Genomic DNA, 25,054 nt, shown 5'->3' with positions numbered 1-25,054 from the left:
TGTACAGGATAACAAATTAAAAATGCATCTTATGTGTAAAAATAAGCAATTTATTTTATAAAAATTTTTTTTATTCTATAATTTATTTTTCCATGCATGTATACCTAAATTTCAATGAATGTAGACTTGAATTTTTATAATTTGTAAAAATTAAATTTACAATTTTATTATAATTTTTATTTTATATTTTTATTACACGTTTGACATTTAACATTTACAAACACATTTACAATAAAAAAAAAGTAGATAGCATATATGACAAAATATCTTACAACAATTCAATTAAATTGAACAATTATTATTGTACTGTATGTAACACTTATTAAGTGATAGAATTTGTTTTAGTCATTATCTCACAAAATTACTATAATTTTATCATATATAATCTACTAACAAATTTTACTATATATTTCCTCAATTTTTAAATATAAGCAAAATTTTCATATAATTTGTTATTTTTTTTATAAGAAAACAAATAATTTTCAAAAAGTATTTATGACATCTTTTCTTAATTACTATTCATTAAATGATAGTATCATTAATTAGAAAAAAAATTAAATGTTAATCACAAGTACATCTTAATCCAAAATTTTTTTGCTAGACATAATTATTAGGATTAATTAATTTTTGATTAAAATTTACTCATATAAAAATGAACGGGAATTTTTACCCAAAAAATAAATGGAAATAAGTTGATTGATTTAAATAATAAAATATTCTGTTTATAATTTATTATTTAAATTTGTATGTTACATATAATTAATTATCGATTAAAGTATACATATAGTTCTTTAAGTTTATATATTTTATTTTAATCCCTTAACTTGATAAAGTTTAGTCTTTAACCTTAACACTATTAATTTTATCTAATAAATTTTTACATTAAACTTTCAAATATTAATAAAATATACTCAAATATTGATATATTAAGTTTAATTTTTTTTAAAATAACAATGATTAACACAAAAAATAATCATGTGCAACTAACAATGTTAGGGTTAAAAGGTTAAGAAGATACTTTATAAAATTAAAGGATTGAGTTAAAATTTTATATAAAGTTAGCGGACTAAAAGTATACTTTAACCATTAATTATCTAATACATATATAAAATACAAGCAATAAATGATAAATCCCCTACATTTGCTAAAAAAAATATTACATCTCATACATATTTTTTGTTTATAAGCCTCATATTTACAAGCATTTTTTACTATGGGTTTCACACTTATTTTTTTTTTAATTTGTATGTTATATACATTAATTGTCTAATACATATACAAAATACAAGCAACAAATAATAAATCTTCTACATCTATAAAAAAATATTAGATCTCATATAAATTATTTTTTATGAATCTCATAGTTATAAGAATTTTTTACCATGGATCCCACATATATTTTTTTTAATTTTTATTATAAGTTCCATATAAACTTTTATTATACAAAAATCAAATTTTAAAAACAAAGAAAAAAACCATGGTACTGTGGATAAACAATACCATGTATACATTTTACAGTAAATATTGATTTTTAACTTACTAAATTACAATGACTGGTTGTAGTGAGATAAATTTAATTTAAAAATTAAATCGGTAAGAGAAAAACATATATATTTAAATTATTTATTTTTAACTAAATTAAATTAAGAGATATGTGTCATTGCTAAATTATTCATTTTATAATAAATCTTTATTATTAATAATATTAACATATTAAAATTTATTTAATCGAATAAAAGTAGATTAAATATATAATATTAAGTGCGTCCCCAAAGTAATTGATAAGGAGATGGGAATTAAAAATTATATTATGTTTTAATTTTTTTTAATATAAAAACAGCTTTTCCCACCTGCCTCCGTAAAAAGTATATATTTGAGAATTTTTATCAAGTCAAGTGACAATATTTAATTTCGTATAATTAATTAATATATTATACATAATTAATTTAAATTGCGGAAATTTTATCTTTTATTGTGATAAAAAAATCTATAGTTAAAAGGAGATTTAACTTCATTCAAATTTGTGTTTTGTAAAATAGAAATAAAAGTTAAGAATGTGATCAAGTGATCAGTTACGTGCATGTTTGGTTTTTGGTTGGACAAAAGTTAATTTATCAAAAGTTTGTTTAATAAAAATCACTTTAATAAAAATTATTTATTATAATAAAATTTGTATTTGGATATATTTTTTTTAAAAGCTAGTTTGTTAAATAGAAATTTATTTAAATTTGTATAGTAAAAAGTGATTTTGAATGTATAATTATAAAAAAAATATGATTTATAATTTATATTATACAAATGCTTCATATTAAAAATATTTGAAAACTATATGTAAAAAAATTTTAAAGAACATAAAATTTGATACATTAAATAATAAAGATAAAACAATATAAAGTTTCACTTAGTGAACAAAAACTATATAAATAATTCAATAACGTTAATATTGAAAATGAACATGATTAATTGTTTAGTCTTTATAATGTCTTGTTACAATTTTTTTTTCAAAAAATTGTTAGGAACCAAACTATCGTTAATTTAATCTATCAAAAACTTATATACAATTTCTCTTTGTATAAAAATATGGGTATTAGGGTCATGTAAAAAATAAAGGTTGGTCATGTTTTAAAAGCACATCTCAGAAGCTTTTTTATATTTAAGATGTGCTTTTATTAAATCTAATAAATAGTTATCCCTCAAACGTAATTTTGCCAAGTGTTAGCTAAAAAACAACACATATTATGATGAGGAAGAAGACTTTTAAAAATCTTTTGAAAAGACTTTTGGATTAGACTTTGAATTAAAAAAAAAAACCTAATAATTTTAACTTCCTAAAATTCTCAAAATCCTTCTTAAAGTTAAATACCCAAGCGGGCCTGACATTCCTCATGTATGTATAGAGTGGACAAAATATAAGAGTTAATAATTTGAGGTAGGTTGAGCTTATTTAAATTAAACGTATTTAAATTATATTTAAAGTATCATACTTATATAAAAAAACTCATATAACTAAATCTAGCCCTATCACATTCAAGCTTCGAGCTTATTCAACCACCTAAAATATTTCAAAAATATTTTTTAAATTTTTGAATCAATTTCAATTTTTAAGCAACTCTGTTAAGCATAAAATATTATCTTAACTTTAAAAGAATAAAATAAAAATAATAATTTATCAATTTTGTACTTAAATAACTCTATTACTAATTTGTTGTATTATATATAATTTATTTATAAATATTTTTTTATTTATAAATTAATATCTTAATAGTTTAAATATTGCTTTTATCATGATTATATATAAATATTTTATATATTTTAATTATGATTAAATTAACTTCGATTTAATTACGATTATATTACTAACTTAAAATCATTACGGTTCAAAGTTTTTAATAACTTTTGAATAAACTATACTTTTTGTTGTTAAAAATATGAAAAAAATAATCATTATTATATCATATAAGACAAAATTATTTAATTATATGTAAAGTGTGGCTTTTTTATGGAATTGTTTTTTCTTCAAATTTTTATATTGTTTAACCCTTACATACAATAAATTTTTTAATTTAATTTATTCTTAATTTTAGATCAAATTTAGGGTGGACGATTACTAAATAATTATTTAATGGTATTATCTATTTATTATTACATCCCCAAATTAGCAAATTTCATTTTTATAATTACTTATAATTTATTTTTTATCTTAAATTTAATTATTTTATTTTTATATAATATATCTGTTTAAATACTTAAATGATATAGCTCTTAAAAAATAAAAAAAAATATTAAAATATATTTTAAATATTTTTTTGAGATATTTATTAATTAAAAATACTAAAAATATAAATATTTTAATTTTTAAAAAAATAAATATAGTAATGCACTCAAATATATGGGTATTTTAATATAAAATGATATAAAAATTAAAAAATTAATTAATATTTATTATATTTTTAAAATTTAATTTTTTTATTTAAATATTTGAGCCAAGTTTGAATTTAATCTGGCCTGAATTTTTTGTGCCTGTTTGGGGCAGATGGATATACTCAAACAATAAAAAATTATCATTTTATTAAGCCTGGTTATACGTTGCTGGCCCAAAATACCAACTTTAATGAAACTAATTGATGGTGAGGACAGACATTCTTTGGGGGAGAGACGAATTGGAGCAGAATATGAGTGAGGATTTGGAATCTGCGAGGAAATACTTAGAGCAAAGAAGCGAAAACGCATCACTGGCTGATGGATTACCTACCAGATTCTGGGAACCCTTGATCATGAGCAGCATCAAGGTCGATCTAATCGAGCCTGGCCGCGTCCTCTGCTCCATGAAGATACCCCAACGTTTAATTGTACTGACACATACTTGGGGTCATCCCTGCATTCTTTGAACTACTATATAATTTCGATCGCTTAATTTTGCTTTGCTTTTTCTTGTTCCGTCCTTAGAATGCTGGTAATTCCTTGCACGGCGGTGTGACTGCAACGTTAGTGGATTTGGTTGGGACAGCTGCAATTCGCAGTTCGGGAGCTCCGCGATTAGGAGTTTCGGTGGAGATCAATGTTTCATACTTGGATGCTGCCTATGCCGACGTGAGTATCTTTCCTATTCTATTGCTTGGTACTAACATTTGCTTTGTTACTTATATAAATATGAACTGGGATGTTTTTTTTTTTTTTTTGTGATGCTTAAATGGGAGAATATTCTGTTTTGTTTTAGGATTTTTTTGGTAATAGTTGCTTCTATTCTGCTCTCAAGTTTTGTGAAATCATTCCAAATTAGATGGTTCTAGCCAGTCCGAATTGTTCCTAGTTTTTTGCTTCTTCTTTTTTAAAGCAAACCCTCTTAACTTCACCTTTCAAACCCACTCACTGTGAACTCAAGTGATATTGTAATATTTAGTTAGTGAGGATCGAGATATTTTTTTTTTTTTTTAAAATGAACTTCCAATCAATGAAGATAACCCACTCCCTTCAACGTATTGGCCCGCGCCACTCTGGCTCATCCCTTCATTCACCTCTACCTCACTCCACTCCCTTCAAAATTCCCGCCAAGTTCTGAAGTAAGAAGATAAACCTTCTCTTTTCTTCGTTATAAAGAAAGAAAGGCTAAAGCCAAATTGCAACGACTCGGGGGGTTAAAGTCTCCAATGCATCATTGCGCACAATATATGGCACTGGGTATAAAGAAAGAAAGGCCACCAAATAGTTCTGTGCTTCCTTAGCTTCACCTTTTAATCTTTCTTACTGTCCTTGACCGCTAAATAGTTCTTTGCTTATTACTCTACTGACACATGGGCAGTGCCTAATAAAAATGCTAATTTATATACAGCATGCCCAGGGAAAAAAGTCCTTGGTTCTAGTGGAAGATCCCATTTTCGTGAGCTCGAAACGTGACCCCTTTTGTTTGACAAATCACTGATACAGAGGTTTGGACAAGGTCTTGTAATTTATCCTAAAGCATTAGTGAGCTTGTTCCTTATAGGCTGCGAAGGTCGTCATGGTCTTTCAACCAAGAAAAAATGTTTCTATACTCCAGTATTCAAATTTCTGTGTTTTTTTAAGCCGTTTATCAAAAGAAACATATTACGGTATCAAATTACTCAAGAAAGTGGATCTTCAGATTAGTTCATTGGGTTCTTCCAGCATGGTGCTTCTCTCTTCTCTGTTCTTATGTCACCCATGAAGTCATAACTTTGCGGACTCCAAGCTTTGTTACGCTAGAAAAAGAAGGAATCTTTCTGAGTGGAACCGTATTCTTCTAAACGTTAAGTATTTCATGACAAATAATCTAGCTTTCAGAGGAAGTAACCATGAAAGATGCAGACTTTGAATCTGACACTTGACTGTAGTAATATCAAATTGAGTTTGTTGCTGAAGTTGGCTCTAAATGCCACTTTCCATTTAATTATAGCCTAGGTTGACAATTGTCATTTACAAGCTTTTCAAACCTTTCGTACCTAAATGTTTATGTTTACTCAACCATTGAAATGCCTGATGGTTAATATCTTCGACAAGACGTAGTATGTTCAGGATCAACGCAGTGTAGTTTGAGGATTAAGTTGTTGGAAATTCTTGTTCTGTTGCATGCAATGCATAACATGATATTCATGTATGATTTTCTCTTACGCGATATTAGGAGGAAATTGAGATCGAGGCCAGGACTCTTCGTATTGGAAAAGCTGTTGGGGTTGTCAGCGTTGAGCTGAGGAAGAAGAAGACTGGCAAACTTTTTGCTCAGGGGCGTCATACCATGTATCTTGCTGTTTCAAGCAAAATGTGAAATTCTGCACACATGTTTAAGTGTTTAAACATTTCCATGGTTGCTCCCCGTGGGATTTGTGATTTGTCCCCTGAATCTTCCTTCACAAATACCATGACCATGACCATGACCAAGAAATACACTTGTAGTATTCAGTTTTAAGTCCTCCTCATATAATATCAAATTTGTACGCATTTTACTTTACTGAAGGAGTCTCAAATGCCATATGATTTGTTATATGAATTGATAAGAATCAGGCAAAGAATAGAAAATGCTCAGAATAATGTGGTGCCATTTCCAACTATGTAAATAGCATAGGCGTGTCCAAAACGGTTACAAGAGAATGAAATGAATGACACGTAGAGAGAGAGAGCGTACGAGTTACAAATATCATCCTTACCTGCAGAATAGCTAATTACATAATTACGTATATAAGACAGTGATTGTTTTCCCCAGATTAATGGACGCATTTCAATAAAGTTGTGGGATGAGAGAATGAGATTATTACATCCAAATCGTCATATTATTTGTTTCTATTATAAAGAATTTCTAATCACCACACCGACGAAAAAATTTTGTTTGAAAGTGAAACAATTTTTTAATTTCTCCCATTTTAATTTAAATTACATTATTTCTTATATAGGCAATGACTTTAAATGGAAATATTATTCAAAAGTATAATTAATATTATATTAAATGACTTATAATAAAAATTATCTCTCTTAGAAAATGTCATATAGTAAAGATGGGAGAGTATCTGGTAAAAATAATTTTAGAAAAATTTCATTACCACCATGAGAGAATATTTGTGGTTTAAGAGAAAAGATAAATATAATTTAAAGTTTATATTTTTAGATAAAAGGATTTTGTTCTGAAAAACGATACGCCAGAAATTCTCTAATATCGAACCATTCATTTCATTTATTTTATTTTATTTTATTTTATTTGTGCATGGCGATGTCCAACTATGAACTTCTGTTTTTTTTTTTTTTTGTTTCATAATCACAAAAAAGCATTTTGTGATTACTTACCAGCTTGCCAGTACCAAGAAATTCTGACCAGAAGAGCAAAATCAAATCTGATGCAAGACGACTTTTTCAAGCCAGCTCATGTTATGTGGACCTCATCAAGGGGACTAAGTCAACAAATACAGAGTCAGATATATTAATTGACACAATTTGGTCAGCAAAGTTACATCGTTGAAATTCACTGCCTTTTTTTTTTTTTTAAATTTTCCCAGTTGCTTGATTAAATAACTACTAAAGCTGAGAATCATTAGAACCATTGCCTATCAATCCAAAAGCATCCCTGAAATTCAAAGTCTTCCTCATTGTTCGCCTTCCAACCCCTCCTCCATTACCCTTTCTCATCATCGCAGCAAATTCCCCATAATCTATTTGACCATCCTGCACCATAAACCAACCTCTAATAAAATAATCTCAACCAAAAAAATTGCCAAGCTAATGGGGTTTCCACAGAAAAATCCGTAGTGTTGAAAACCAGGACAATCTGACTGGTTGAACCAGTGTCTTAAATTGTTCAATGAAATATTATTCATAACTAGTTTGATCACACTTAAACAATGCATTTGACCGGTTTAATAACTGGTCCATACGGTCCAAATTTCAATACCTTGGAAATATCACATCTGAAGACCCAGATCATAAAAGATTAAAAGATCAAGTTATGGTCAGATCCCATGAAAACTAATAGTATCTTTGATTTTTGGCCTCAAATTTTCAAAAATTTGGGTCTACAGATGTAATTTTGCCGGGTTCTAGTTTCTAGAGTGGCAGATGTGTAGGCTGACATATAATCTAGAAAGATTAGTGGTAGTGAACAAGGGAACTTCTGATCGCAAGACATGATGAAAGCTACTTACATTATCCTGATCGATTTCCTTGATTATTTCATCTATAGGGAAATCATTTAGACCAAACTCTTTACAAGCCTGTTGAATCTCATCAATAGTTATGTAGCCACTTCCATCTTTGTCAAAATAGGAGAAAGCTGATAGCAGATTCTCTTCCCTCTCCAGCTTATTCAAGTGTATAGTAGCAGCAATGAATTCGCCATAACTAATGGTCCCACTATTATCAATATCAGCCTACCACATGCACAATCACAAGATGTTGTCAAGTTTTTCAAGAAATTTATCAAAAGGAAAAAAATAGAGGGCAAAGAAGTACAAGGAGCAAAAATGGATCAAACCAAGAGAAACAGAGAATTTATCTTACTGCATCCATAAGATCCTTGATTTCAGACTCCATAAGGTCGGATCCTACTCGCCTTAAACCATCTTTTAGCTCGTCAAACGTTATGTTTCCGCTGTTGTCTGTGTCGATCATTTTGAATAACTCCCTCAGTCCGCCTATTTCTTCCTCAGAGAGCCTCTCAGCTATGACCTGGGAATCAGTAAGAACAATGATAGTAAATGGTATGGTGCTAGGATTTAACACACTAGAGACCATCACAAGAAATACTTCCACGTGCCTATGGAAAGGTATAACTGAGAACCAAACATCAGAATGTCGGTGTGCACACCCAGACAGACAAATCAGAATGTATCAAGGATTTGAATTCATAGAGTTCATATTGATTACATCTTTTCCTCACAACAAAGCCCATAATCTATCTACATATACCACAAGAATATACATGCTTTATGATGCTCCCATTGAAATATGCATTTAAAAAGTTGGATCCAGAACTCTAGTGAACACAATAGGGCTGCAGAAGTGCAATCAGGATGCATAAAAAGAATAGGGACAAAAATTATCGTCACATTCCTTACATTTAAGCATGCACCAAGGATAATCCTCTCGGGAATCTGATGCCTAGCGAAGCTCCCAAAGGCATCAAAGGATGCCAGTTTTAAAAATTAAGAAATTCCTTAACCATACAAGACAAACTAGCTATGTCAAATCCACCAAAATCCATATTACAACGTGTTACGGGCTCTTAAAGCATTAGCTCTTTTTTTTTTAATTAAAGTATCTTTGACATCCCAAAAGTCTGGGAATACTATCCATTTCATCCTAAACGTTTATTCTGTGTCAATTTCATCCTACATGCTTGCCAAAATTTCTCAATTACATCCTAAACGCTAATTCCATCAATTATATATAATAAGATTGATGGCATGTTGTTACACATGGAATGTCAATCATCACAGCATGCTGAAGTGGATTATGCTTGCAAGCATAGATTCTACATTATGTAATCTCATAACCCTAGTCCCTAGCCTCTAACATGAAGAACACTTCCTATTTTTCTATCCCCTAACACTCTCATATGGGGCAAACCTTCCTCTCCTGCAGGCTGAGAACAAGAGATGGAAATATCACTATGTAAAGTGCCTTGATTCAGTTACCTTTAGAATCAATTATTACAAAATGATGAGTAACACCATTACAGCCAACATATTTCAGGGTAGAGAATACACATGAAGTGCTCATGAAACGGCTCTTGTATATACTAGCACATAGAAATAAATTTGTCAAAGCGAAAATATATAATTAAGTCTTACTCGCAAAGCCATCTTTTTGAGCTTATTCATTGCAGAGAACTGCTTCAAGCGTGATAAAACAGCAGAATCAAGAGGTTTATCTGGTGCAATGTTGTCATCAACAATCCACGGGTGGCCTGACAAAGAAAAACAATCCAGCCCCACAGCCTTGTAAAAATTTTAAACTTTTCAACCTCATTTTAAAATTTTTTTATACTCAAAGCATTAGTACTACAAAACCCACACATCAACAAAAAGCATAAAAGACCTACGGAGTACTTCATGGGCTGTAAGCCTTTTTTTGGGATTTTGCTCAAGCATTTTTCTAATTAGATCCTTTGCACTGTCTGAAATGCTAGGCCATGGTTCAGACTGAAAATCAATTTTTCCTTCCAAAATCTGTCGGAAGATCCCTGTTTCAGTTTCTGGAGGAGGCAGAATTTAGGTAATTATATTAGCAACAAGGAATAGATGAAAGTTAAGAACCCCAAGAAAAAAACAAAAGAAAATGGTAAAGTCATATAGGCAAATTATAATTTAACATATCAAATACAGATACCTACCGGCCCAAAATGGTGGCACCCCACTAAGTAAAATGTACAAAATAACCCCTGCACTCCACACATCTGATTCAGGTCCATAATGTTTGCGTAACACCTCTGGTGCAACATAGTATGGGCTTCCAACAACATCAGAAAATGTTTCACCTGAGATCATATCACTTTGCTAGGCATAAACAGCATGAAGAGGTTTCCAGTTGATTTAGCAATAGTTGAAATTAAGAACAGTATGGAATATTCAAATAGTAACTATGAGAAACGCTGTTAAGTTCACATTTAACTTTTAATAGCTAAATACATTTTTCTGTAAACTGAATTGATAATCTGCACAAAGACAATACTTTCAGTGCACCAGCTCCCAACACTCGATGTAGTGTTTAAGAATATACCTTTTGCCAAATGCCAACCAACCACAAAGATGCAGATAAATAGCTTTATATGCATATTTTTGAGAAATTTTGCAGGAGAAAATAATTAAACATAGAACATGTTTCACATTATACTCACAGAGCACCTATACAGTCATCTTCAAGTGTACAAAGCTCTAAGCTTCTAGCGGTTTGAAGTCCTTAGTCAGAAAAGAGGAGAGGATAGAACAAGGGGTTTTCACTCCCCTAATCCCTTTAACCATCCTCTTCCATTTCTTTGAACAAGTACAGAACATGCACATATCCTTAAGAAAAAGCACTCCACTTGGGAACTTGCGAAGGGAAGCAACCATGCCCGATAACAAGTCCAGACCAAAGGTTCCATCTCAATCAGATTAATAACGTTTGGATTTGGTAACTTAGAAATAAACAAGTAAATCGGGCATGCAGGATTCGAGATCATGGGATAAATTTGCATGTGAACATCTTTCACAGTACTGGAATAATTAAACTACCAAGGATCTATTCAAGACAATACAAACACAAAAAGCCGAGACATTTCAACATCAGACAAGATTAAAGACAAAGAAATAAACCAAGAAGAAACCTGGCTTGTAAAAAACAGACAGCCCGAAATCAGTTGCCTTAAGTTTGGCATCCTCTTCGACGCTATCGAATAAGAAGTTCTCTGGTTTAAGATCTCTGTGCATAACCCCAAGAGAATGACAAGCTTCTACAACTTCAACGATGGTTCGGATTATCTTGGCCGCTTGCCTCTCACTGTAATGCCCTTTCTGCACAATCCTATCGAACAACTCTCCACCTTCGCACAGCTCCATCACCAAGTGAACAGAAACATAGTCCTCATAGGTACCATGAATTCTTACCACATAAGGATGTTCGGACAAGTGGTGCATTATCTGAATCTCTCTCCAAACATCATCATAATCCTCTTTGCAGATGAGCTTGCGCTTCGGAATTGACTTGCAGGCATATCTGCGACCTGTGCACTTCTCCGTACAAAGGAAAGTAGTACCAAATTGACCTTGACCAAGTTTCCTGCCCAATGTGTAAAGCTCTGTGAGGATTTGGGTCCGATGGGGAAGAACCCATGTGGGTTTTGATGGTAAAGTAGATGAGCTCGATTTCTTCATTCTCGTCCTTGCAAAGTTGCAATCTTGTTCGAACAGAGAGGTAGATGCAGGGAGGGGATGAACGGGAATGACAGATACCTAAAAACGCTGACCGAGTCTTCCTTCTTAAGAGAGAGAAACAACGATCTTATTGCATCCTCTAAATTCTCTCAAGTCTCAAACATAGTGTTCTTGGTTTCTTCCTTTTCTACTTCAGAGATTTGTGTGTGCGCGCGTCTTCAAAAGATTTTCACTTTCATTTTCTGCCTTTGCTGCAGCTTTTTCTATGGGCTCCAATCCAGTCTGCACTGTTTGAAGTTTCTTTTCTTTAACCTTTATTTTTTCTGTGTATTTTCTTTTGTTTTTTTATTCAACGACAGTGATGAGCGCCTCTTGTGGCCCCATGATGATTCAGAGGATCAGAGTCATCTCTGATTTTCCCCCCCAAATTTTTTACTTAGGCAATGAAGTTTTTATATTTTTGGCCTGATGGGAAAGAATAATAGGAAATCAAATTTTTGCTTTTGCTTTATAATTATGATTAGGTATTGAAGTTGTAAATGGAATGTTTAGAGCATTGTCTTAATTGAAGAAAACTTACTTCTTTAGTTGTCTCTTAGTTGGGAGAATTTCATTGCAAACTAAAAATATGACTTTATGTCAAATAAGTCTTAGACAATTGAAAAAGGATGAACGAGAAATAAATCCTCAGAAATAAAAAAATAATAATTTAATAAATGAAATAAGATAATTCCTATTAAGTTTTAAAAGACTTAATTGTTATTAAAAATTTTAATAAAATAACAAAAATACTCCTTAATTTAAAAAAATGCAGAAAATGGTTAGAAAAAGTTGTAAATGCCTATTTTAATTATTCACTGAATTAAATTTGTGAATTTCATATTCAAAGTTGTGAAAGAAAAAATCTTTATTATACTATATTGAGTTGCTGATTGATGAAAAATGATAAGAAAAAGTTACAAAGGCCTAAATCACTTTAATCATATATTGAACTAAAATTGTGAGAAAAAAATTTTATTATATTTGGCTAATTAAAAGAAAATGGTAAGAAAAAATTGCGAATATCTAAACCACTTTAATCATTTTTTGAACTAGAGTTGCGAATTTTAAAATTAAAATTATAAATAAAAAAACTTTGTTGCACTTTTTATAAATTAAGAGATATTCTTGTTATTTCATCAAAACTTCAATAACAATTAGCCCCCTCATAACTTAAAAGGCATTATCACATTTTATAAGATTATATTATCATATAAGGATGTATTAGTTATTCTCCCATTCTAAAATTATATTGCAAAATGAAAGGATCAAATTGAAATTATGTTATGCAATAAAATGACTACAATACCCTTCAATTAATTTTTTTTTTGTAACAATTAAATCCCCAAACAAATAACATTACTAAAATAACAAATTAAGTTATGATTTTAACAAGTTTACTTCATGTTGTTATAAAATAATATTAAATATACAAAATGTATACTATAACAAGTTCCATTATTGAGTTAATAAGTAATAATATTAAAATAACATGTTAAGTTACAGTTTTAACAAATACAATTCATGTTGTAATAAGTCATTAAAATTGAATGTGCAACATGTGTTATTAAAAAATTCTTTGATTGAATTTACAAATAACATTATTAAAATAATAAATCAAGTTAAGGTTTAAGACATTTTTAGATGAAATTTCATATGTTAATAACCTCATAATTACACTTAACAATCTTCTTTTTTCAAAACAAAAATATAAATTTTAAAAATATCCTTTATTTAATATATTGAAAAGAGAGAATGATGAAAATTAAAGAGATAATAAGAGAAAGAGTAATATTAAAATAATTATATTTAATAAAATCTTAATCTTCTTAAAATTTCTTATATTTTGAGACAATTTATCTCTCCTAAAAATACCTTATAATTTCAAATGGAGGGAGTATAAAATAATATTAAATATGAAAAATGTATGCTTTAACAATTTATTTTATTGAGTCAACAAATAACGTTACTAAAATAACAAATCAAGTTACAAAAAAATAATTGGAGGGTATTTTATTCATTTCCCTACAAAACATAACTTCAATTAAATCATTTGATTCTACAGTAGAATTTTAAAATTTTTGAGACTGATTTAAAATGAAATCATATCCCTAGTTCTTTAATAAAATGGGAAAACTATTTTGTTGGTACCTATAATTTTTTTCAATTTTTAATTTGGTACCCTTTTTTTTTTTTTTATTCCCTCCTTCAACTTTTTTCCATTAAAGACGCTAGCCCTTGTAGATTAGAAAATTGCTTGAGGGACGAACGGAAATGCAAACGACGTTAAACCAGAAAGTGACAAGGATCTAAAGGCTTCGTGTGTGACTGGGGATTGGAAGATTCAGATCATAGCAAGCGATCTTCATACATGCAACTGGGCTATGTCTTATCACCAGAAAGCATGCCAATCTTTGTGCGATAGGCTGATCAAAGTTCACCAGAAAGTGAGGTTCCAATTTTCATTGACTTGTGTCTGCGTTTTTCTGGTGCAACTCCTTGACATTGTAGAAGAAACTATGCTTGACCCCATGACAGTCTTTGCCCTAATGAAATTGAGGATCCTGATAAATTACATGAAAATTTAAAATTGAGTGTGTCTTGCAATTCAGTATATATATTTGCATATTATGACTTCCCTGTTGATGGATTCTTGCTGAAAGGAACTCACAAACCATGGCAATAAGTACAAAGCGCATAAGTAGCACTATAGCATTTCCCTACTCTCATTTACTTTGAAGAAAATTCATCTGGGTAACTTGTCTGCTAGAAACTACCCATTCTCCTTTCCTTTACATTCACAAAAAAAAAAAAATTCCTTTTAAATCCTGCATGCTTATAGAATATAAATTTGTTTATCTCAACCACTTTAATCAACAATAATTTGGCAAATCTCCTATCGTGCACCGAAGACAGCTAAAAGTTGTGGCATTCCCAATCACAATTTTGATAGAAAAAAGAGTTTTGGATAGAACAAAGTATTGTGACAGATGAATCTTTGCAAGCATCACAGAGCAATGTTTGACTGTGCTTTGAGATGAGTTAGTTGGTAGAGTGAACTTCACGATCATGAGAGAAACAGAGCTTCGCAGAATCGGCTCGACAGTAAAGCAAACCTATGGAGTCGCCACAGTAGTCGTATGGCCGTTGAGCTTTCGGCACCTTTTGGTTTAACATTGTTTTTGTCTCCGTTCATCCCTTATAAATTTTCAAATCCATAGGCGTTAACGTCTTTAACAGAGGAAAGTTGAAGGAGGGAATAAAAAGGAAAAAAAGTAGAGGTACCAAATTAAAAATTGAAGAAAATTATAGGTACCAACAAAATGGTTTTCCCTAATAAAATTCTCCCTATTGTTGACCGTAATATATCACTTTTAAGTTTTAAAACAAAATTAAGATAATGTATAGCCTCTCCTGTTTTGTCCGTTGAGTTGGACAAGACAACGTATAAATTTTAAAATTATTAGACTGGATAATTAAATAAATTGGTTCTTAAATTATAAGTTTAAAAATATTTGAAATTGTAAACTTGATTTTGGTGTAATGTTTCCCTTTAATTTTTAAAAAAAGTGTAAGCTAATCCTTACTATTAATAAAAGTTAACTTTGATGGTTAATTAAACAAAAAATGATTAAAAAAAGATGTTAAAAATTATAAAAATGATCAAAAAATTACAATAAAAGATCCTAAAATTACTGATAATGACTTAAAATATTACATAAAAGGATCAAGAAAATCTTATTGGTCATTTTCTATAATTTTTTTAATTTTTTATATTACTTCTAGTTAATTAGCAATCAAAATTAGCTTTTGTTAATTATAGAGATTAAATTGCACCATTTTCAAAAGTTGGAGGTGCAATATTGCACCAAAAATAAATTTAGAACCTCAAAACCTTCCAAACATATAGTTGTTAGGGGCCAATTTGTTGTTTTACTTCATTAAATATGAAATTTACAAAAGTGGATCATAAAATTTGAGAAATTTGTGTTTTTTATATCTAGAGATTTTGAAAGCTAATCACTATTCAAAGAAAATTGAGTCAATTTAAAGGAATTGTATAGGTAGTTTAGCAACATTAATTTTGCGGAACTTTGTGGACCAACAACATTTTGCGGAACTTAGAATTTGAAAATGCCCATCCCATCATTTTATTGAAAATATCAGATTTAAATGAATCAACAATATGTTTCAAATCATAGGGTGTGTTTGAATTTTAAATAGGAAAAATTGATTATACAAAAAAAATTAATGGAAAATGGTGATGTTTAAATAAGATTTTCTAAAATTGATTTTGCAAAATGAATTCACCAAACGGAGGAAAAATTAGTTCCTACAAAAAGAAGTTTCAATAGCCAAATGAAATTTGAAAAAATTGAGGTGTTTGATTAGTTTCGATAAAATGGAGTTTTAAAGGTTTAAAAAAATTAGGAGTGTTCAGATAAACTTTTTTTAAAACTATAATTTTAGACCCATAATTAATTCTAGGGAATATCCAAACAGGCGCATAACTCGTTCTTATAAAATATGATTCACCTATTTACCAATCAAGTAAAGATTATATGCTTTTCACAAAAGTCTTCCGTGTTTCTTATATGAGATGATTAACTTTGATGTGACAATGAGGGATCAGACTTTATGGTATGTTAGATTTCCTTTTCCATTTCTCGATATATAATCAGCAATCAGGATAATATTCCTAAAGGCCAGATGGCTCTCCACTCGAAGAACAATTTTATAATTCCCATGAACAATACAATAATAGAATGTCAAATTATTAATTAAAAAGACTTAGATCCAGTCTTTAATTAGGTGGAATTATTTAAAAAGGCCAGATTACTGCTCATGATTTTTTTTTAAAAAAAGAGCTATATAAACTAAAATTGATTGAGATTTATTATTATAAATTATATTTGTTCAACTTGAGCATAAATAATTATTTTAGGATATCTTTAACAAAACCAAGTTTTAATCTCCAAATACCTTTGAACCTTGAGCCGAGAAACAAATTTAGATCAATTATTGTTGGAGATTAATGCTTTATTGATCTTAAGTTATTAAATAAAATAAATTAATATAAAAAACTGAGAAGGAAATTAAAATAAAAAATATATGAGTGACATCTAATAATTTAGTGATGCGGACAAGACATTTATTTTGTTTAGGGAAACAGGTCTAAGATTAAGTGCAATGAATTTTTGTCACTGTTTGGGAATAGTGTCATGTTTTGCCAATTTAACTAAAGCAAACGAAAGTTTGAGTTAGACAATGCAATTTAAAATTGTTAGTTTCAGAGTCCCTAAAAGGAATTATTCGTGTCGCAGATAAAATCACATGACTTTTTTTTTTTTTTTTTAGCCCTGAAATTTCTTTAACATTATCGCTATTCATAACTTTCTCACAGAGTGACTATGGGACCACTATCATTATTATTAGTATTTTTTGTCCACTTGCATTAGTTAAATCCGTTAGTTGTTATATAGTAGTATTTTTTGAATTATTTTTGAAACATAAAAATTACAGGAAGTAATTTAGATATTTTTATTTTTTAGAAATTAATAATATACATTCTAGAAAATAAACAAAAAGATAAATACTTTTGAATGATAAATTTCAAATATACTTCTTATGTATAACATATACTAGAAGATATACTTCATGTATATAATAATGAAGTTTTAAATCTTCAATATCAAAATTTGAAAAATAAATTGTAAGTTTTTCACCCATCTCAGTATCAAATGTTACAAGATTTTGACTAAACAAGTTTTTGAAACCTTTAAACATTGAGTTACAAATTCTCACATCAGTGTTCCATCAAATTGCTGAAGTGTCAAGAGTCCTGAATTGAAATTTTTGGATCTTTTCTCCGAAAATGACATTGAACATATCAATTGGCCCAAACCCTCTTCCCCATTTATTATTTTACAAATAATGACAACCAAAGACTTCCTAAAAAAATTAATACCAAATCAAGATTCTTTTAAAAAAAATTAATGGTGAAGTATAGGAGGATGAGTACTAATTTTGAGAACTTAAGTTATGATAATTTTGACATTAATTTTATGAAATCTTTAATTGTTATTCTCCTACAGTTGTCAACCATACACACCACCCAAGAAAATCCCATTTCCACCTCCGAATCAATAGTGAAGTTATGCATCAAAAACCAATAATAATAATAATAACAATAGTGGAGTTCTCTATCAACCAAACTCGGCCTAACCCTTACACCGATTATTTTGACTGTGTTTATCTTCTGTATAATCTTCCAAGTTGGAATGTTAAAATAATTTATTGGAGTTCTAAAACAACCACGCCATTACAAAATCATACAAAGTCGCCCAAAAGATTCTTGGAGCCAGGGAGAAGAAACAGGGGAAAAAGAATAAAATGACAGCAAAACAAGACATCAATACGATCTGACAAACCATCCTGGAGAAATTTTATATTCAAATATGTCAACTTTGTCTCCCAAAACAGGGCTAGATACAGAATTCAAAAGGTTACTCTAGCTAATGAGTGAAAGGTAAGCTTCCTAAAGAGTAAAGACCTATATCAAGGTAACAAAATCTTTCCAGAGGATGTCAAGAAACCAAAATCCTCCTGAATATCTACCTTAAACCAAACTCAACTGTAACAGGCCAGTCAAACTCAAAACATATGAACAATTCGCAGCTCGCTACGCAGATCAGATGCAATTGCTATGAACAATCATGGTCAGATTGTCAATGCTGTACAATATCTAAAACCTACGGGAATTAGGGTAGTTAATATCCTATCCTGCCTTTGATACTTCAAACTGTAGTGTACTTCATATCCAGCATATGTACGGAATTAGATACCTCCAAAAGCTGCTGCTCCATTTTATCTTTCCATTTAACCAACTCCATAAGCATCCCCTAAAATAGAATGTAATAAACATATTTAGCTGCAAGAAATTAACTTGTAGTAAAAACAGTCATATACATGCACATACTCTCAATATCACACCTGAAACAATATCAATGTTTTGTTGTCTAGATCTGATTTTGAACTAACAGTCGTAGAAGAACAAGGAGTCACATCAGGTTGATCTTCATCTTGTCTCTTGGTAATGACCTCCAACGAATTGCTAATATCATGAGGTAAAAATAACAATAATAATAATAATAAGGCACAATAAAAGAATAAAAGTGCCATTATTTCTCTTTATCTATCTCTTCTACGATTTTTATTCCCTGAAGACAAAAGCAGAGCCTGGGGGGAGGGGATGTCATGTTAAAAGAGTGACTTCAAGTATATTACCTCCTTGCGTCATTTAGTTCTTTGTTGCATGGTGGAGACGGTGTGGATAAGATAGGATCATGAAGTACAACCTCTTGCTGAACATTCATCAGTTCCGTACTCCCTAACCAAGTTGCAAGTCCATCACCTGGAATATTGTCTAAGGTGATGTTTTCTAGCCAATCTTCCCATTCCTCTGAAGGAAAACCCATGGTAGTGCGTTCCTGGGATGACTGCAGATCGTTCAATTTATTGGCTATTTCTGCAAGCTGTTGATCAACTTTAGTTTTCCAAATGACCAATTCACCACACATGCCCTGTCAATGGGTTAAAAAAAAAAAATTAGAATGGAATTATAATACGTGAATAGACACACCCCCTAGCAAAAAACCTTATTACTTCCTTCCATTAGCATAAAACCCATTCCACAAAACATGAATCCCATCAAATTCTTAAAAAGGTGAAGAAGCGGTTGTTGTGTATTGCTTAGCTACCTGCATACCCTTCAAAGAAGTAATAATCCCAGCTAAGTGCTCCTCGGTCGTAGCTTTCAACCTCCCCAATTCCTTCTGCGTCCCCTACAAATAAGAATCATATGAGATATCATCAAGTGCTGGAGGAGACATCAAAACATTGACAGTTAAATAATACAGCACTCACTTCCATCAGATAATGTCCATTCTTCACTTGCTTCTTCAATATCAGCTCCTGCATGTCTCTGGCAATGCAAATGAAAATTATTAATAGAAGTATACATAATGGCAACAAATTCAAGATCAACTTTGAAAATCTAGTTTTGACATTCAATACCTCTTCATTTTGGCCATTTCTATTTGAAGCAACTTCAGTTCACAAGAAGAACCAGTATTCTGAGAGAAGGCACTGCCTGCATTAAAATTAGAGGGTGGCAACCAGTAAGGATCCTGCACCCCAGCCTCCTGACGGACTTTATCTAGGTGAGCACTCTCCAACCAATACTCCATAATTCCTTTGGGGTTGTGCCACCGTCGAAACCGATCAGTCCCTCCAGGTGCTAGTTTGCCATCAATTTGCTTCAGTAAGTGGTCTAAAAGTCCAGTATCACCAATATGTTGACGGGCAGCCTTTCTTAGAGCATGTCGTGAAATTGGATTTGCAAAATTTGCACCCGCACCCTTTAATACCTCCCACATTCTTTGCTCAGCCTGCTGATACCTATATTACAAAATTGCCATAACTTACCATGAGGTGATAACAAAGAAGACAGCAATAATAAAATAAATATAATTTACATTTTTTACCTTTCAGCTGACCATCTATTTCTACTCTGATGCTTCTTCGTCTTAAGCTTGTTTATACCTTGACCCTGGTCTACATCTAACAGCTCTTTCATCTCTCCAAGCTGATTAAGGCTAAGCTGCTTTCTTCTCTTAAACTTTGGTATGAACAAAGTTTTAATTTTAAAATCTTTTTCATCTTCATCTTTTGAATCCTCTTCCTCTTCCTCATCTTCAGAAATTCTCAGCGAGACTTGACTTTTGTATCCGTCTTGCTGATCAATGAACAAAACTTGATTACAAGCACCACACTCTTCCATAGAGGCACCTCTTCTCTGTCAAAATGCCTATGCATTACATCAATATTTTGCGTCACTAAAGTCTTTTATGAAGCAATGAAGAAAGGAGGGAAACTGAATACAATGTGCTATTAGTGGAACTAATTAAGATCTAATACAAGTTGTCCTACAAGAATATCAATTGTTTTGACTTCAGTCTATGTCTATTGGTTAAGAAAAAGATGACGACTAACATGGCTTTGAACTTTCGGTTAAGGTCAAGAGAAAGTGGAAGACAAGCATTAATTGGGCCACAACCAGAAGTAACAAAAGATTCAAACGCTTGAACTACGTACGGACCAAAAACATAAGAATATTAAACAAGTAGTCATCAGCATGTATTTCTCCATTGTAAGAGTAGAGAATTTACATTACAGAAAACCTGCCAAGCAGTGTCAATCAAGAAAGCCCCTCAGATTCCTAGTGCATACTAGTTTATTTTAAAACATAAAAAATTTTCTGATATATAAAACTACATGTCTATGTCGAAAAAATAAAAGCAGCTTCTTCATAAGATACTTCTTGTGAAAGGTCCCCAACAATTGAGAAGCATAATATCGATGATTTCTCGACAAACATCATGAGTCAAGGAAAGAAAATGTCTAAAAGAATTTACACGATGAATCATACCAATAGAGAGAACCAGACATCGAAAAAAAATAAGGGACAACACAATCACTCGGTTTCTTGGCACACACGGGGTGCCTAAAAAGCCTCTTTAAATAGAAAGTAGAACAATCAAACTCCGGTTTCTTGGCACATACTGGGTTATATGACAGCTAAAAGCAGAACAGTCAAACTGTAACTAAAATCCATCTCTGCCATCCTTTCGCTGGGATGGCTCAAGCCAGATTCAAAAAAAAAAAAAACAAACAAATTCAAAGGAAAAAGAGGTTTGAGAGATAGAGCGCAGGGAGCAAATAAACATCAGCCCAGGACGTAAAACCGCACGAAACCCAAAGCAAAATCAGAAAGAACAATTACTCCAGCGACAATGCACTGAACTTAACAGACAATTAAGCATGCTAAAAGCCCTTGAAAAATAATAAGAAGGAGAAGAAGAAGAATGACAAAACGAAAGAGCGAGGTAAGGGGCGTGAACTATGACACTAAAAGGAGGAAGAAGAGACAAAGGTTTAACAAACCAGCGAGGGGATTAGCGAAAGGTTGCGCCGCGAAGGTTGTAGGACAAAGCAGAGGAGGGTGGCCGACACAGTCGCAGGGAAACCAGTGACCCAGACCCAAGAGCTCTGGAAAAGAACGTTTAAAATAAAACCCCAAAAAAATTGGCCCAAAGAAAGACCAAAATAAATAACTTTTAAATTGGATTCTTTTTTTGTAACAAATTGTATATAAGGCCAAATGCAATCTGAACTTTTTGTAATTTGAATTTTTTTTTCACATGTTTTAAGGATTGAACTGAAAATATTTTTAAACCTCAAAGAATGAAAATATCCTTGATGAGTGAGAAGTAAATGCGATACTAAAATGGATATTTGACAAGTAACTATTTAAATATTAACAAGTAAAAATTTAGTCATTGACAAGTTAATGTTCATGAAGCAAATACAACACTAGAATAAGTACATGTAATAATCACATATTTACTTGTCAACTCCTAAATACGCTCTCGTCAATTCACAAGCCTTTAGTTGCTAATTTTTTGGGAAAACAAAATATTGAACTTATGTATTTTATTCAAATTTTGTTATGAGTTCTTATATTTTTTTAATATTTTATAATCTTATATTTTTATTTTTTTTAATATTCTAGATTCCTATAACACCGCTCATAGAGAGTTTTAGAATATCAAAAAATAAAGGTGTAAGAATCTAAAATATTAAAAAAATACATGAATCTATAACAAAACTTGAGTAAAACACAAGCCCCACAGTTATATTTTTCTTAATTTTTTTGAATTACTTGAATTATTCAACACTCATAATTTTACTTGCCAAAATCGAAACAATTACTTGTTAATATGTCAATTTTTACTCGTTAAAATCTAGATATTTATTTGCTAATATTAGAACATTTACTTGTCACTGTGTGAACAATAACATTTCAATATCTCAAAATTTACTTGTTAGCACTTGAATTTTCACTTATCAATATCTATTCCAGTATTGTATTTGATTCCTGCTTATCAAAGGTACTTCGGTCATTTGAGGTTTGAAGTTATTTTCAGTTAATTTCTTCATGCCAGCAGGGAATATTTGGATTGTGTTGAGCTGTGTCAGCAATTTTATTGCTTGAAGGAGCTGAAGATGCAATTCTCCCAAGTATCAATATTCTCTCTCTATCAGCATTTCTTGGTGCGAAACAAGGCAAAACCCAAAACTATATTATTATTTTTTCTGCCTTCCAAAGCTATATTATTGAAAAAGATATCATGCGAGGGTAATTTAGCCTTTTGGCCACTGTGATCCCATAATACTAATAGAAGCTCCATAATTCTGCTTTTATCACCGAGCTCTTCCCTATATTGCAATAAGAATTGCCAAGCCACTCTTCTTTATGATTCAAGAAGTACATCAAAGTCACGCTTTTTTCCCGGTGAAATAAGACATAAGAATTATAGGTCTTAAATAATATAGCCTTCTTTCTTTCTTTCTTTCTTTTTTTGCCATCAAACAATAGCCTATTCCAAAGGAAAAATTACCCATATGTCCCAAGTGACAAAATTAAATACAAAGAAATCATTAAGGGTCCCTTTTTTTTGTTTCATCTTATTTTATAAAAAATCACTTATTTTTTTTAAAAAATCTATTTCATGAGTTTTAATGATATTTGTTTAAAATTTTAAAAATAATTCAAAATATATAAATAAAGCATATTTATGGTTATTTTAAGAAGCTTTTAAAAATAATCTGGATTCTGTTTGTTTAAAATTAAAAAAATAAGTTATTTTCAGATATTTTTAAGATTTTATAAACAGAGATTTATTTGATAGAAATTTTATAAAAAGAAGATATTATTTTATGTTTTGTTATAATAAAAAAATAATTATTAGTTAATTATTTTTAAATTTTATGATATCTACTTTGATTTCTTTTTCATAAAATAATTTATTATTTTAAAATTCTATGATATCTTCATATATCCTGCCTTTTTAAAATACACTCTTATCCATACCATTAGATTATTTTCAGAAGCTGAGTAGCTTTTTAAAATAATCAAGAATTTTTTTAAATTTTGATTATTTTTAAAAATTTAAATAAATATAATAAAAACTTACAAAATACTTTTTTTTCAAAAAATAAGTATTTTTTTACAAAATAAGCTAAAACAAATGGACCCTGATATGGTAAATGAGAGGAAATGTTTTAAAAAGACAGGATATGTGAATAAATTATTTTTATAGAACAAAAATTAAAAAATATATCATAAAATTTAAAAATAACTAACTAATAATTACTTTTTTATTATTATAACTAAACATTAAATAATTTTTTCTTTTTATAAAATTTTTAAGCTATTTAAAAAGTATTTATTTTTTAAATCTTAAACAAATGGGCCTAAGTTCTTCTTAAAAAACTTATTTGCCATAAAGGATTAAAATATTCTGAAATTACCCGGCAAGACCTAAGGACCAAATAGAAAATAAGTTTACTTGCAAAATGACAAAATACCCCATACTTGTTTCAAAAGAAAAAAGTTCACCCATTCACCACTATCAACCCCTTGTAAATAAGAAAGTTTAACTAGTATAACATTAATTATTAAATTTGACCCGCGCACCCAAAAAAAAAAAAAACAAGGGGCTAATTTCTCGATTTGAATTGTAAATATCTGAGCAGGACTTGTAGACCATCAGAACATGAAAAAAAATAATTAAGTAAATATTTTTAAATTTTCATTCAAATTACACAGAAATAATTTAACATTGTATGTAAGAGTGTCCAGGTTAAAAAATTTCAAGAGAAGAGATAATTATAATATAACAATCCTATGATTTAAAAAAGGTATATTTTAGAAATAAAAAAGTATCTTGTAAATTGTAATGCAGCCATTTTCATATTAAAAATAAAATCCGTCTCGTATTATGCCAAAAAAAAATCAAAGAAAATAAATATAAGAAATTGTTTCTTATTAAATTAGATCCCCTTTGTTTCTCTGTTCAAGCATTTGAAAAGAAGTGATATAATGTTTAGACAGGCAAACTACTGTGCCCACTTTTTAGCTAGAAATGTTGATGACTTGATAGATAGTTTTTATACTTTTAGACAACCATCATCTTGCTGTGTTAAGATAATGAACGACCAGATGGAAGCATCTCTTGGAACTATCTAATATTGTACTTATT

General features: G+C 30.2%; 3 protein-coding genes across 6 annotated transcripts; 1 reads left to right on the top strand and 2 right to left on the bottom strand.

Moving 5' to 3' along the window:
- The first annotated feature begins 4,095 nt into the window (after window positions 1-4,095).
- Window positions 4,096-6,463, top strand: LOC129308517 (uncharacterized). Its single transcript, XM_054949657.1, has 3 exons — window positions 4,096-4,349; window positions 4,447-4,590; window positions 6,137-6,463. Exons 1-3 carry the CDS (start codon window positions 4,125-4,127, stop codon window positions 6,278-6,280), a joined length of 513 nt encoding a protein of 170 aa, XP_054805632.1. The 5' UTR covers window positions 4,096-4,124; the 3' UTR covers window positions 6,281-6,463.
- An 875-nt stretch (window positions 6,464-7,338) lies between these two features.
- LOC129308516 (calcium-dependent protein kinase SK5) lies at window positions 7,339-12,140 on the bottom strand. 2 transcript variants are annotated; one of them, XM_054949656.1, is made up of 7 exons: window positions 11,303-12,140; window positions 10,331-10,426; window positions 10,040-10,192; window positions 9,789-9,904; window positions 8,497-8,664; window positions 8,142-8,366; window positions 7,339-7,665 (listed from the first exon to the last, which is right to left on the bottom strand). In XM_054949656.1, the coding sequence occupies exons 1-7, from the start codon at window positions 11,847-11,849 to the stop codon at window positions 7,519-7,521; spliced, it is 1,452 nt and encodes a 483-aa protein (XP_054805631.1). In that variant the 5' UTR covers window positions 11,850-12,140; the 3' UTR covers window positions 7,339-7,518. The 2 variants fall into 2 exon arrangements, with proteins under 2 accessions (XP_054805631.1, XP_054805630.1); XM_054949655.1 differs by having other exon boundaries at window positions 10,331-10,474; window positions 11,303-12,139.
- A 6,171-nt stretch (window positions 12,141-18,311) lies between these two features.
- On the bottom strand, window positions 18,312-22,017 carry LOC129308135 (protein DYAD-like). 3 transcript variants are annotated; one of them, XM_054949166.1, is made up of 8 exons: window positions 21,894-22,017; window positions 20,435-20,757; window positions 19,965-20,348; window positions 19,815-19,872; window positions 19,649-19,732; window positions 19,176-19,471; window positions 18,882-19,002; window positions 18,312-18,790 (listed from the first exon to the last, which is right to left on the bottom strand). In XM_054949166.1, exons 2-8 carry the CDS (start codon window positions 20,728-20,730, stop codon window positions 18,686-18,688), a joined length of 1,344 nt encoding a protein of 447 aa, XP_054805141.1. In that variant the 5' UTR covers window positions 20,731-20,757; window positions 21,894-22,017; the 3' UTR covers window positions 18,312-18,685. The 3 variants fall into 3 exon arrangements, with proteins under 3 accessions (XP_054805141.1, XP_054805142.1, XP_054805140.1); XM_054949167.1 differs by having other exon boundaries at window positions 20,435-20,745; window positions 21,894-21,983; XM_054949165.1 differs by lacking the exon at window positions 21,894-22,017 and adding an exon at window positions 21,493-21,886 and having other exon boundaries at window positions 20,435-21,426.
- Between the last annotated feature and the right edge of the window lie 3,037 nt (window positions 22,018-25,054).

Source organism: Prosopis cineraria, unplaced genomic scaffold, assembly GCF_029017545.1.
Source record: "Prosopis cineraria cultivar Desert tree isolate PC_DT_omini unplaced genomic scaffold, ASM2901754v1 PC4, whole genome shotgun sequence".
Taxonomy (NCBI): domain Eukaryota; kingdom Viridiplantae; phylum Streptophyta; class Magnoliopsida; order Fabales; family Fabaceae; genus Prosopis; species Prosopis cineraria.
Note: the sequence above shows the minus strand (reverse complement) of the source record. Positions and strands in the feature narration are given on the sequence as shown.

Coding starts and splice junctions, on each gene's coding strand:
- LOC129308517 (XM_054949657.1), top strand. CDS start 4,125: ATGGTGAGGACAGACATTCTTTGGGGGAGAGACGAATTGGAGCAGAAT. Junction 4,350..4,446: donor AGATACCCCAACGTTTAATT/GTACTGACACAT, acceptor TTCCGTCCTTAG/AATGCTGGTAATTCCTTGCA. Junction 4,591..6,136: donor TGGATGCTGCCTATGCCGAC/GTGAGTATCTTT, acceptor ACGCGATATTAG/GAGGAAATTGAGATCGAGGC.
- LOC129308516 (XM_054949655.1), bottom strand. CDS start 11,849: ATGAAGAAATCGAGCTCATCTACTTTACCATCAAAACCCACATGGGTT. Junction 10,193..10,330: donor GGTGCCACCATTTTGGGCCG/GTAGGTATCTGT, acceptor TGCCTCCTCCAG/AAACTGAAACAGGGATCTTC. Junction 8,665..9,788: donor TCAAAAAGATGGCTTTGCGA/GTAAGACTTAAT, acceptor ACTGATTCCCAG/GTCATAGCTGAGAGGCTCTC.
- LOC129308135 (XM_054949166.1), bottom strand. CDS start 20,730: ATGGAAGAGTGTGGTGCTTGTAATCAAGTTTTGTTCATTGATCAGCAA. Junction 19,472..19,648: donor CTTCTTTGAAGGGTATGCAG/GTAGCTAAGCAA, acceptor ACCCATTGACAG/GGCATGTGTGGTGAATTGGT. Junction 18,791..18,881: donor AAACATTGATATTGTTTCAG/GTGTGATATTGA, acceptor ATTCTATTTTAG/GGGATGCTTATGGAGTTGGT.